The sequence below is a fragment of the Mirounga angustirostris genome, unplaced genomic scaffold, assembly GCF_029215605.1.
Source record: "Mirounga angustirostris isolate CCGP_5_RB_7025 unplaced genomic scaffold, mMirAng1.0.hap1 SCAF_13, whole genome shotgun sequence".
NCBI lineage: Eukaryota > Metazoa > Chordata > Mammalia > Carnivora > Phocidae > Mirounga > Mirounga angustirostris.
Window position 1 is genome coordinate 99,872,261 of NW_026991721.1, and position 12,317 is coordinate 99,884,577.

The 12,317-nt window shown below is 57.3% G+C and overlaps 1 protein-coding gene across 1 annotated transcript; it reads right to left on the reverse strand.

Annotated features, from left to right (window-relative positions):
• Positions 1-181: 181 nt before the first annotated feature.
• ANKK1 (ankyrin repeat and kinase domain containing 1) lies at positions 182-11,895 on the reverse strand. The gene is given in 12 exon segments (XM_064575870.1): positions 182-1,138; positions 1,141-1,197; positions 1,200-1,340; positions 1,343-2,174; positions 3,586-3,668; positions 3,671-3,703; positions 4,384-4,539; positions 4,855-4,904; positions 5,142-5,390; positions 10,086-10,182; positions 10,310-10,381; positions 10,384-11,895. Coding segments are annotated over 12 exon segments (2,202 nt in total). The 5' UTR covers positions 10,490-11,895; the 3' UTR covers positions 182-812.
• Positions 11,896-12,317: the final 422 nt, after the last annotated feature.

The following is a 12,317-nucleotide window of genomic DNA, read 5'->3' on the forward strand; positions in this document are numbered from 1 at the left end:
TTGTCCTGCGAGCTCCACACTGAGCCCGGATAATCCATCCCTCAGCATCACCAGCCCCCCTCACTCCCCACATCTGCCCCTGCCTTCTCCTGCTGCATAAACTCACACACACACATACACCACGTCCCACAGGAACACCACTGACCCCACAGGTCAGCCCATCTCCAAAGGGGAGGCTCAGACTCACCGTTTTATTGACTTCAGGGTTTGAAATCTGGCCATACAACTAGACACAGTGAAGGGGTGGCAGGGGAGGCCAGGGATGGAAAATCACTCGTGGGCACCTGGAGCACCCCCTTCCTCCCCCTGCCCCCCAGACCACGTGGGAGACCCAGGCACCAGAGCCAGGGCCACCAGGAAGGTGTGGTCTCTGTGGCAATGCGGGGCTGGCTGGGCTTCCCACCGCAGGCAGAAATTGCCTCCCAACTTTTAGTTCCTGCCCCTTTTGAAAAGCGCGTGCCTGGCTGTCCTGCCTTGCTTGTGATCAGGGCCAAGTCATGCAGGGACCAGCTGGGAGGGAGCAGCTTCCTCTGCCTTCAGAGAGGGCTCCCAGGATGCAAGGGTCCCCGTGGGCTCAGGGGCAAGTGGCAGAAGGTGGCAGGGGTCTTGGGAAGGAAGAAGGAATTCACTTTGGGGGCTTGAGTCGAGGTGCAGGAGGAGGAAGATGCAGCATTCCGCCCCCCCCCCCCCCCCAGCTACCACCTCAGTGCCCCTTCCCCCTTCCCTCCAGGGGGGGACCACATTCGGTTTCCTCTCAAGGTCCAAGGGGCAGGGGGCAAGGACAGGGAAGGGGCCCTGCCAGGAGCCCAGCATCACTTCCTGCCAGGTAAGGAGGCCCCAGGTCGCTTACATTTCATCTGGGCTCCAGGCTCGGCATCCCCCAGCAGGGCCAGCGAGGAGGGCTCCTTGCCCGCTAGGAAGGTGATCATGTTCTGCTTTTGGCTCCGGAGGGCCAGCTGCAGGGGTGTGCAGCCCACCCCCTCCTGGATGTCCAGCTGGGCACCAGCTTTGACCAGCACTTGGAGGATGGCCATGCTGCCCTTGAGGGCGGCCAGGTGGGTGGGCGTCCAGCCCACCCTGTTGCGGGCATGGATGTCTGCATGGTGCTCCAGGAGATTGACGATACCCAGGAAGGTGCCCTCTGGATGGCCAGGTGGAGGGGCGTCCAGCCCGACTGCTCGGCAGTACTGGGGTCAGTGCTAACTCCACAGCCTCCTCCCCATGGCAGGTGGTGAGGTGCAGGGGCGTCCACTTCATGCCTCCAGGAGCCCCCAAGTCTGCACGGCTCTCCGCCAGCAGGTGGATGACCTCCAAGTGGCCCGTGTAGGCCGCGAGATGTAGGGGGTCCAGCCCTGCTGGGTCGGCAGCTCGAGGCTGGCCCCGTACGTGAGCAGCATCTTGCAGATCAGGCACTTTCCCCTGGCGGCTGCCGTGTACAGTGGGCTGTAGCCACTCTGGTCAAGGGCATCGGGAGCTGCCCCGCTCTTCAACACGTGTTGGATGGCCCTCACTTTGCCTCGCTCCACCACCAGGTGCAGAGGCATCCTCAGGTTTCTCTGCTGAGCATCCAACTCAGCCCCCTGGCCCATCAGTAGCTTGACCAGGCTGACGTGGCCAAAGTAGGCAGCCACGTGCAGAGGGGTCTTGCCGTCGGCCTCATGCAGGTTGGGGTCAGCTTGGTGGGAGACCAGAAGCCATACCACATTCTCAAAGTTGTTCTGTGCAGCCAGGTGGAGCAGGGTCCACCCCTCATGCTCCCGGGCATCCGCGTGGGCCCCGTGCTCCAGGAGCAGGCGGGCGGGGAGGTCATCCCCGTTCTGGGCTGCGAAGTGCAGCGGGGCCCAGCCATCCTCGTCTGCCAGGTTGGTGTCCGCCCCGTGCCCCAGGAGCAGGGCGCAGAGGTCAGGCTGCTGGTCCTGGGCGGCGATGAGGGGCAGCGTGTAGCCGCAGGCGGTCTGGTAGGCCACATCGACCTCGAGGGCCAGCAGCAGCCTCACCGGCTCCACACTGCCCTGCACCACCAGGAAGTGGAGGGGCGTGACTTGGTTCTCATAGATGCGCAGCTCCTTGTTGCTCGGGACTGGGGTCTCGCTGTCCAAGAGCTGCAGGACCCCCTTCAAGTAGTCCCCCGAGTCTGCTGGGAGGGAGATGGGGTTGGAAAAAGGACCTCTGACCTGTCCACAGGTCATCTCGTCCGGCCCCCTGCCTCCTGGAAGTGCCATCCAGGAACAGAGACTCTGGGAGGGAGGGCAGTCTTTCCTGCTATCAGAGATCTCTGCACAGCCTCCCTTGTCCTGGAGAAAGGACTCCGGCAGCCACTCCTGTGAGGATGGGGCGGAAAGAGGCCTGGGAGTAAACCCTGACTGCACCCTTCGCGCTGCTGGACCTTCACCAATTCCCTGCCCTCCTTGAGCCTCCAGATCCTGATCCATAAAGGGGCCACAAACAATGCCCACTTCATCTACTGTTGCGAGGACAGTTTAGGTAGGCAAGCACATTCAGGGGAGTGCTTGCCACAAAGGAAGTCAATGCCAGCCGAATACAGGCTCCATGATCTGAACTTCAGCCATTAAGGCTTCCTCCTGTTCTACCCAGAGTATATCCTGAGTAAAAGCAACAATTTCCAAAACAAACTGCAACAACAAAAATCCCTGCCCAGGCCAACCCTCCCCGCCTCCCCCCCAGATTCTGATTTAATCGTCTAGGTGGCCTAGGCATCACGGCAGCTTTCATCCCCCAAGTCAAAACGCAGCCAGGCTTGCAAGCCAACGCTCCACAACCCCCCCAGCCCAGCCCCACCCCTGAGCCAGGAAAGGAGGAGTCTGGCCTACTAAGAACACCAGCCTGAAGGGGGAAGCAGAGCCTCTTCCCCGAGGGCATGTGCATTTCTGGAACCTGGGGCCAGTGTCAGGAAAGGGACCCACTAACTCCTGATTTGGGACAAGCTGGGCAGAGGGTTGGGGTGGGGGGGTGAGGGGGCAAGGGCGAGGGGGAAAGGGTGTGGTTGGATTCCACTTTCTCCTCCCTGTGAATTCCCTGGTTCTAGCTGTGGCTCTGTGGACTCAGCCAAGAGCTCTTGGCTGACCTTGTCGCTGACCTGGGTAGAGGGAATCAGAAGACAAGGGGGCAGATTAGACCAGTGGGGCAGTTCTGGTCTGTACCGTCCTCCACTCCTCCCCTCTCTCCGGCACCTGTCCTAGGAAGCCCCTCCCATGCCATTCGGACCACCTGCTGTGTCTGCAGGAAAGTCCTGAGCAGGGGAGACCCTGCTGGAAAGAGGTGGTCTAGGGCCTTGACTGCCCCTCGGACCACGTGGAGGGCAGGGTGGCTGGCCCTGTGGTTCGGCCAGGAGCCCCCTGCTAGCCCACGGCTGGTTCCCATGTTAAGGGGTGAGGACACTGATGCCTGCAGGCAGGACTCTGATAGGCTGCCTGGTGTGGCCAGCAGTGTGGGCTGGGCTGGCTCTCAGTCCCCATCTGCTCCCTCAGCCAGTGGGGGGGCCTTGCGAAGGACACGCCCATGCATCATGCATGCATCCCCCCACCCAGGGACTTATCGGAGGCACCCTCCCTCCCCAGCACTCACCTCCCGAGGCCGGTGCAGAGACAGCTTGCAGGACACCTTCCCGGCCAGAGCCTCACTGTCTGGGTCTGCCACGGGACTCTGAGCAGGGATAGCCGCATGTCTGTCTCGACTGTGATGTCTGCTCCATGAAGGAGAGACACAAAAAGAGAAGCAACAGGCTGGCCAGCAGTCCGTTCCCCATTTTAGATACCTGAACATTCCCCGTGTCCCCCACACCCCAAAATCCATTCCCAGACTCAGATATATCCATACATGTGCGTCAGGAGGGAGGAAAGCTGGATCCCGGCCGGCCGTGGCTCAGTGGGCCCACATTCAGCAGGTCCCTGGTCCTCTGATGGTCAGTCCTTTTCCATAAATGAGGGGGCAGGACTAGATGGGTGATCTCTGAGTGCTCACAGTTACACACGTGTGCGTTTCCACAGTGGCTAAAGGGGTCCATCCATGCCTGTGATCTCACAGTCTGGGAACATGTTACAAATGAGGCTGCTGTGGCCCCGGACGGAACCGGTGAACTCAGAAGCAGGAGAGCCAGGCCCCAACCCTTCAGTATGGGTTTTCGGCTCGGCCTCCCGCGGGGATGCAGAGAGGAGCCTCAGTCCTCACTGCCCCCTCCCCCGCTGTCCTCCTCCAGCACTCTGACGCACGCAGACCCTGCCCCAGCACCACAGGGAGCGCTCAGGAGTGGCCCAGGCCCCAGCCACCTCCTCCCCTGCCCCCTGGAACCTCGGCCCAGGCTCCCACACGCTCCAGCCCCGCCCCGCTCCCCAGGCCCTTGGGCAGGGCAGGCCTGACAAGAACCTGGAAAGCAGGGCCTCTTCTTGGGGTCCTGATCCCAACAGCGCCTCATCAGGTTCACCATCTGCTGGGCCTTGCCTGGCCACTCGTCCGAGACAGGCTGCAGGGAGGGCCGCATGCCTGCGGCCACTCGGGCAACAATAGTCACCATGTTGAAGCCTGTGAGGGGAGGTCCAGGCTGTGTGCATGCTGGGAGGCAGGGCCAGAGCAGTGGGCTGGGCAGGGTGGTGGGCGGCTCTGAGGATCCCCACAGGGGTGCACACAGCAGGGGCCACATGAATGCATGGTGAATAAACGGCTAGGTTACAGGCTGAGATTCCAGCAGGGGAGGGAGGAAGGAGGGTGGGGACGGGAATCCTTAAAGTGTATGCTACTCCCCAACCCAAAGCCGCCACTTATCCTGTCCCTGCAAGCCCTCAGCCTCTCACAGGGCCTTCCAGGACCCCACCCGAGGCTGCCACCACCATCTGCTACCTGAATACGGTTTCTTCTGAGTGAGGAGCTCCCAGATGACGATGCCGAAGCTGCAGACGGGACAAAGTGCTCCCTGAGTCACTTTCTCGGATACCCATCGTCACCCCACCTGGGAGGCCCCATGGACCACACCCTCCCAGGCAGAGCCTCTCCAGCCAGAGTGCCCCTCCATCCTTCCCCCTCCCTGTCCTGGCGTGCCCTTGGGCCTCGGGGGGTCAGGCAGGGTGGTGATAAGCAGCATCCCTCCCACCCCCGGGAATGTGGCACGGAGCCCAGGCACCTCTCACCTGCACATGTCGTACTTGGGCCCTGGGGCCTTGTTACTTTCCAAGAACATCTCAGGGAGGATGTAGCTGAGGGTGCCCCACAGAGCTGACCTGTCAATGTACTGCATCCGGGTTGACTGTTCCATCCACTTGGACAGGCCGAAATCTGAAATCTGGGAGGAAGCCACAGGCCAGGATAAGGGAGCAATAGTCCTGTCTCCAGAAAACTGCCTTGATCCCTCAGAGTCCTGCAGCCTACCTTTTCTGGGACAGTGTAGTGGTTAAGAGCCCGGGCCTCTCCCATCTCTGCCACATGCGACCTGCATGACCTCAGACATGTTACTGAACTCCTCAGACCCTCAACTTCCTCATCTATAAACTGGAAATAATATGAACACTTAGCTCATAGTGCTTTTCTGAGCATGAAATGGGCAAATATGCAAAAAACATCTAGAACTGCTCCTGGCACATAGTAAGTACTTAGGAGGTGTTGCCGTTATCCAGAGGGGCTGTGGATAAAGTCTCATCCTGATCTTCTCCATTTTGGCTGCTTCTCCAATGAGGCAATCCACATCGTAGCTGCAGAGATGTGGGGCATTGAGGGATGGAAGGAGATGACCCGTTAATTCCAAGAGCAACTAGCAGAACAACAAACGAGGCTTAGTGCCAGGCTCTGGAGACCCAGAGAAACCTCGGGTCCTTGCAAGGTAGTGCAGGAGGAAGGAGAGTCCTAGAAGGAGGCCCAGCAAGATGCAGAGAATGGGGCCGGGATGGCCGGCAGCGACGGGGACAGGAAGGGAAGGAGTTTGCAAGCTCAGGACCAAGTCCATTCTACAGAGGCGGCCACAAAAAGCCTCCCATTTGTTCTGCCACTTGCTCATATGTTTGTCTCCCCCAGTAGATCACAAACCCCTGGAGGACCAACATCATGCCTCATTCTTCTGTTTTAAAGGCTCATCTATGGCCATTTGGGTTATGAAAGTAATACAGATCCTTGTAGGAAATCAAGGGAATACGGGGAGCTATAAAGAAGGAAATTAAACCATCAGCAATCCAATCTTCCAGAGCTGGCCTCTGTTCATGTTTTAGTATGTTCTTTTACACATACACGTGCATCTCTCTCCTTTGCTCTCTCGGTTTCGCTCCTTCCTCCCCTGCCCCCCTCTGCCTTCCTATCACACGGTGTGGGCTGCTTTGCGATCTGCTTTTCCAGTTAAGAGTGGCATGGGGCGTCCTCACATGCTTTTCTCCCGAAGCAAGGTCTGCAATGGCTGCACCGTACTCCATTTTATGGATGGACTGCAGTTATTCCTCTTGCCGCCCCCCCCCCCCCCGCCACCCAGCGCATTACCACGCTGGGCACAATACATCTTTGTTGAAGGGAACAGAAGTCAAGACTTAAGGGAAGGCCTTACAGAATAAGCATTTGCCGACTCTCTCCCCGCTGGCTAGTTTCACTGTGCCCACAGAACAGTAGATATGCAAATTGTTGAGATTGTTTGGGGATTGTGGGGATGAGGATTAAGGAGAAACGACATTTTTAAAAGCACAGCATTTGCAAAGCTGCGTGGGCACTGCAGTGGGAAGCTGCCGGAATGCGTGCAGGGCGGCCCCGAGAAGTCAGCCAGGGGCTGCTGACCTCCAGGAAAAAAACACCTGATCTCCTTCGCATCCAGACAGGGTGGCTCCTGGCTCCCCCTGCTCTCACCTCTACCTCTGCACTGTTCCAGAGACCTCCCCTCCACCTCTGCGGTACCTCTTATCTGTCTCCTCTTGTCCTTTCCAATTCCCAGGAGCTGGGATACCTGTCGTGGAGGGGCAAAGCCAGGGATCTGCCCTGATTTCAAATCCCAGTTTTACCACTTATGTTCTGCATGACCCTGGGCAAGTAAACTCGCTGGGCCTCAGTTTCTTCACTGTAAAATGGGAACTCCAGTAGCTTGCCCCGGACACCCAGACTTCTTGCCCCCGTGCGCTGTGCCTGCAGCTCATCCCCCACCAGTCCCCATCATCGGGTGTCTGATCTCGAAGCTTCTCTGAGCAGCGGTTGCTAACGTGTGCAAAGATCCCTGCATGGGGCTACAGCCTATGCAGAGTTTTCAGGTCTCGGTTTATCAGCCAGCCCAGGGCCGGCCCTTGCCTTCTCACTCGGCACCACCTCTTACAACCTCAGACCTGTCGTGGTCCTGGACATGGCGCATCTGAAGCAGAACTCTGGGTTCTCCCCCGCCGCACCTGCTCCTCCCTCTGCCTTCCTCTCAGTGAATGGGGCCTCCCTCCTCCCTGTGCTCGAAGATCTGATGTCCTTGGTTCCTCTTCCTCTCCTTCCCACGACCAGTCCCTCAGTGCATTCTGTCAGCTCTACCCTCAAAATAGAGCAACAATCTGACCACTTCTCACCACCTCTACCCAGGGCTATCTTGACCCAAGCCTCCTAATTGGTTTCCCTGCTTCTCTCTTCCCCTCCACCATCCATTCTCAATCCAGCAGCCAGAGTGATACTCGTAAAATGTCAGTCAGAGTATGTCATTGCTCTGCTCAAGACCCTCCACTGGCTTTCTTCTCATTCACAGTAAAAGCCAAAGTTCTCACAGTGGTCTACAAAGCTCTCCATGATCTTTCCCCTGGGCATAGCTTGTGACCCTCCCCAACTCTGCTCCTGCCATAAGGGCCTCTTGCTGGTCCTCCACCATGTCAAGCACATTCCCACCTCAGGACCTTTGCACTTGCTGTTCCCTCTGCTCTAAGACAGCCACATGGCTTGCTACTTGTTTGTTTCAAATCTCTATTCAAATTGTGACTAGTGATTTCAAGTCTTTATTAAATAGCAGCCTTACCCCAACTCTGGCAGTCCTTGTCTCCCCACCCCCATACACAGAGAGCAGACAAGTTAATATTTCTAGATCAACTATTTTCTTGGAAGATCAGATTATTCAATACTCTTTAGGTATTTTCATCAGGAAAATGTCAGGTGGTTTAAGTGCTATAGATAAAAATGATTTATTTATATATTATTTACTAACTTATTTTCTGTCTTCCTCTAGATTCCTTCCTTCCTTAGACTATAAAGTCCATGAGGTAGGGACTTTGTTTTGCTTACTTAGTGCTTACGATGAATGAATGTCATCCATGTCCTGGCTGCAGTTACGAACTCTAATAAATGACTCACAAATTTTCATATTGTTAGCTCAGACCTTCACTATTGTTAAATGGCTGTTTAAAAGGCACCTTACACTCAACCTGTACAAAACTGAGCTCTTCTTCTTCTCCCAACCTGTGCCTCCTTTCATGTTCCCTTTATTAATTGTCAACAACATCATTCAACAGACACCAACTACGTGCCGGGCTCCGGATAGAGCCGTGAACGGGCACAGACTCATCTCTCGTGGAATAGACATTCTAGTGAGCCTTTGTTCCTCTGGGCAAGCCAGCCATCATATTAACCTTGACACTCCTCTTCCTCATCGTCCCCCCCACAGACAACCCAGCACCAAGTCAAGGGGATGTTTACTTCCTAAATACTGTATAATCCATTCCTCTCTCTCTATCACTACATGCCAGGCTGGACTGCGATCATCTCTTGCCTGAACAATGACAACCCCTAACTGGACCAGAAGCCACTCTACCCTTCCAATCCATCTTCCATCCTGCAGATTCGATCAACTCCTTTTTGTCATGCACCCCCCAACCTGGCTGCAAACTCTTCAGTGGCTTTCCACGGCTCCCTCTCTCTCAACTCCAACAGCCTTCCCCCACCCCATTCACTTACGATGCCCCTCCTGCCACAGGCCCTTTGCACTTTCTGATGCCTCTGATGAGAGGCTCTGCCCCCCAGGCTGTAAGCTCCAGGAGAACAAGGCTATATCTGTTACACTCACCCTCATATCTCAGGGTCCAGCACAGCGCCCAACACCTGGCATTCGTCAAGTGAAGAAATGAATGAAGAGGTGTAACGAGTATCCAGTGAAAACACATAAAACTCCTAGTATAGTTACTCCACACTCAGAAGGCATTAACCATCATTAAATCCCTCGGCCCCTTTCCCTCAGAGGGTTCCCAGAACTTGGGAAGGGAAAGTCATTGTCAATGCCATCTGTTTTCTTTTGTCCTTCACTTCAAAGTCTAAATGATGTGGATAAACTGTAGAAAAACCTGACTATACTCCCAAGCTAGCATGAGGGTGTTGAAGGGGGAAGAGGGTCAAGCTGTGGACTGTCTCACTTTGCCCGCATTCACGGAGCAGGTGGAGGCCCAGCAATTAGAGAAGGGGCTGTCTCGAGTGTGTGGGACCTGAGGCTGTCTTGGGGGCTTGCATGGTGACCAAAGAGAACACGACATCTACATAAGATGCCAATAGGAGATGCCCCTCGCCAGGAACCTTGAGAAGAGGACACAATTCTCACACTCAGACTTCACGTCCTAAGGGTCTCCTTCATGGCTGCACAGGGAGTAAGCGTGCGGCCACTCCAAGCAAATCTGGTGGGAAGGAGACTGGAGCCCATCTCAACGGGAAGGCAGAGATGGGGACACACAGTGAGAAAGAGGCAGCCAGGAGAAAAAGGAGGCATGCCCAGGAGTGGCCACACCGCACCTGATGGGTGGGGGAGGAGCCAGAAACAAAAGCAGGGACAGAGCCAAGCATCCCCAGCTTGACTGGCCAGTGGGACCTATGTGAGAGCCGGCAAGTGGCCTGGACAGGCTCTCAGGCCAGGAGGCTGGGCAGTCTCCACTCCCCCGCCTCCCCCAGCCTGCACTGGCCGGGCAGGGGCCACGCCGTCGGCCACAGGAAGGGAGAGCGAGTGTGCGCTTCTCCACAGGTCAGGGAGCATCGGCTGGGCCAAGTGCCAAAGACTCTCAGCAAGCCCAGCCCTGCCTGCCCTGAGAACTTGGGGCGGATCCAGGCATGGCAGAGGGCCATCAGGAGCACTCATCACCACCCTGACCCCCAGGAGGAAGGAGGCCCACCAGTCGGGGAGGTCAGATGCGACAAAGGTGTCTTTGGAGGGTAGTTCTCGCTCCCCTTTGCCCTCCGTGGATTCCACAGACGGGTAGAGCGGCCCAACTGCGTTGCAGGTAGGGAGACAAACGGCCATGGCTGGGCCTGGGTCAGGCCCCCCAGGCCCCCCTGGGGAGCTCCCCGGGGCCTCAGGCCGTCCCCTCTGCGCGCTGCGGGCGGCGCGGGCAGGTACCTGGCGGCCTCCGACTGGAGGCGGGGGGGCCCTTGACGGCGCACTCGGTCCTCCAGCGCTTGGGCCGCACCCGAACACCTGGCCGAAGCCGCCGTTGGCCCCCCGGCGCCAGTCGCCCTCGAAGTCGTCGCGGGTGAAGACGGCGAGGCTGCCCAGCCTCTGTTCCAGGCCCGCGGCCATGCGATCGGCGGCCGCCCGGTCCCTCCGGGCCCCGCGCACTCGGTCCGCACCCGGCACTGGGCTGCAGGCGAGGCTCGAGGCTGGCGGGCGTCCTGCCTTCCTGCCCCTGCGGCCCTGGAGGTGGGGATGGGGAGGCACCGGCACTCCCCGCTTCCGCCCCGGGCGGGGACACCCAAACGGGAGTCCTGGGGCCCCAGCAGCGATGGACCCTGGCGGGCCTGGGAAGAGGGTCCTTCCCCCGCCTCGAGGCACCGCCCCCAGAGCCCCTCTGCACCCCAGCACCCTTCCTCAGTCTCAGCCGTCCGTTTGTACCCCTGCAGTCACCCTCGGGCGAGGGGAGGTGCCTAGAGAGGAAGGTGTCCTGAAGGGGAAGCCGGAGAAGGGGCCCCCTTGATTTCCACCAAGCCCTAAGTGGAAGTTGATTTATTTATTCTTGCTCACATGTACCAAGGGTTTCTGAAGGGGTGAGGACTGTGCTAGGGGTCTCTGCCAATGGGTGTGGGGGCCTGGAGCCCACCCCTCCACCTCCACGGCAAGAATGGAGTCAAAAAGTTGCATTGGAGGGCGCCTGGGTGGCTCAGTTGGTTAAGTGACTGCCTTCGGCTCAGGTCATGATCCTGGAGTCCCTGGATCGAGTCCCGCATCGGGCTCCCTGCTCGGCGGGGAGTCTGCTTCTCCCTCTGGCCCTCCCCCCTCTCATGTGCTCTCTCTCATTCTCTCTCTCAAATAAATAAATAAAATCTTAAAAAAAATTTTTTTTCTTCAAAAAAAAAAAAAGTTGCAGTGGGGATTTTCGGGTCTGCATCTTTTGGCCTAACTGGTTTAATGTTGCCTTTTATTGTTGGGGTTTTTGTTTTGTCTCTTTGTCAACCAGTCTTGGTGTGCTGAAGGTCACCAAGAAGGGGTCAGCAGGAACAGTGGGGTGAGAGGTTGGGTGCCTGTCTGCGGGGAGCTCCCCTTCCTGGCATTGCTCTCTGTCCCACTCTCAGAGGGACTGGCACCTGATCTGGGGTTGGCCATGGGGGAGGTGGACTCCTTGGCCCAGTTACTGGGGTGGCTTGTTGCCAGGGTCCAGGGATGAGGCTCAGGGAACAGCAAGACTGTGACCATGGCCCCATCCTTGAGATGGGATCAGCACAGAGCAGTGTCTGGGCCGTGGAGGAATCTGGCCCAAGGGCTCAGTGCAGAGACTTGGGGCAGGAGGGGAGAAGATGCACCTGCAGAGGATTGAATAGGCAGGTGTCCTCAGGTGCATTCTAGGGCAGGTGCTGCTGGAGGAACTGTCACCAGACAGGGCCGGATAGGTCACTTCTGACCTGCAGCTGGGCAGGTGGACTGCAGTCCACAGGGTACCCCCAGAGTGACCATCCCCAAGTTCAAGGAGCCCACCTAGCATGGGAGGAAATGCCTTACCTCTGGCCCAAACCTGTAGAACCTCTCACCATGACCACTATGAGACTCTTAGGGAATCGTGGGGGTGTGATGGGTGAGTAGAGACCCCAGGGGGAAGCTGGAGAACTCATTCTTTCCATAACAGTTTCTGTGCACCCCAGGATAAATTCTGGTAAGCAGGGTAAGGACTGAAGGTGGGCCCAGGGACAGCTGTCAAAGGGACCCTTGACAGCCACTACTGAGCATTAACTTTGTTCCAGCATCACTATGGACTTTGCCTACTATCCGTACTTTACAAATACGATCTTGTTTAAACCCACAACAACCATTATGAGAGCAGCATCTTCCTGTTTACAGGTGAGGGGACTATACTTGAAGACAGTAAGTAGTCAACGGCCACATAGCTAGTTAAGTGGTGGTTGAGATTCAGAGCCAG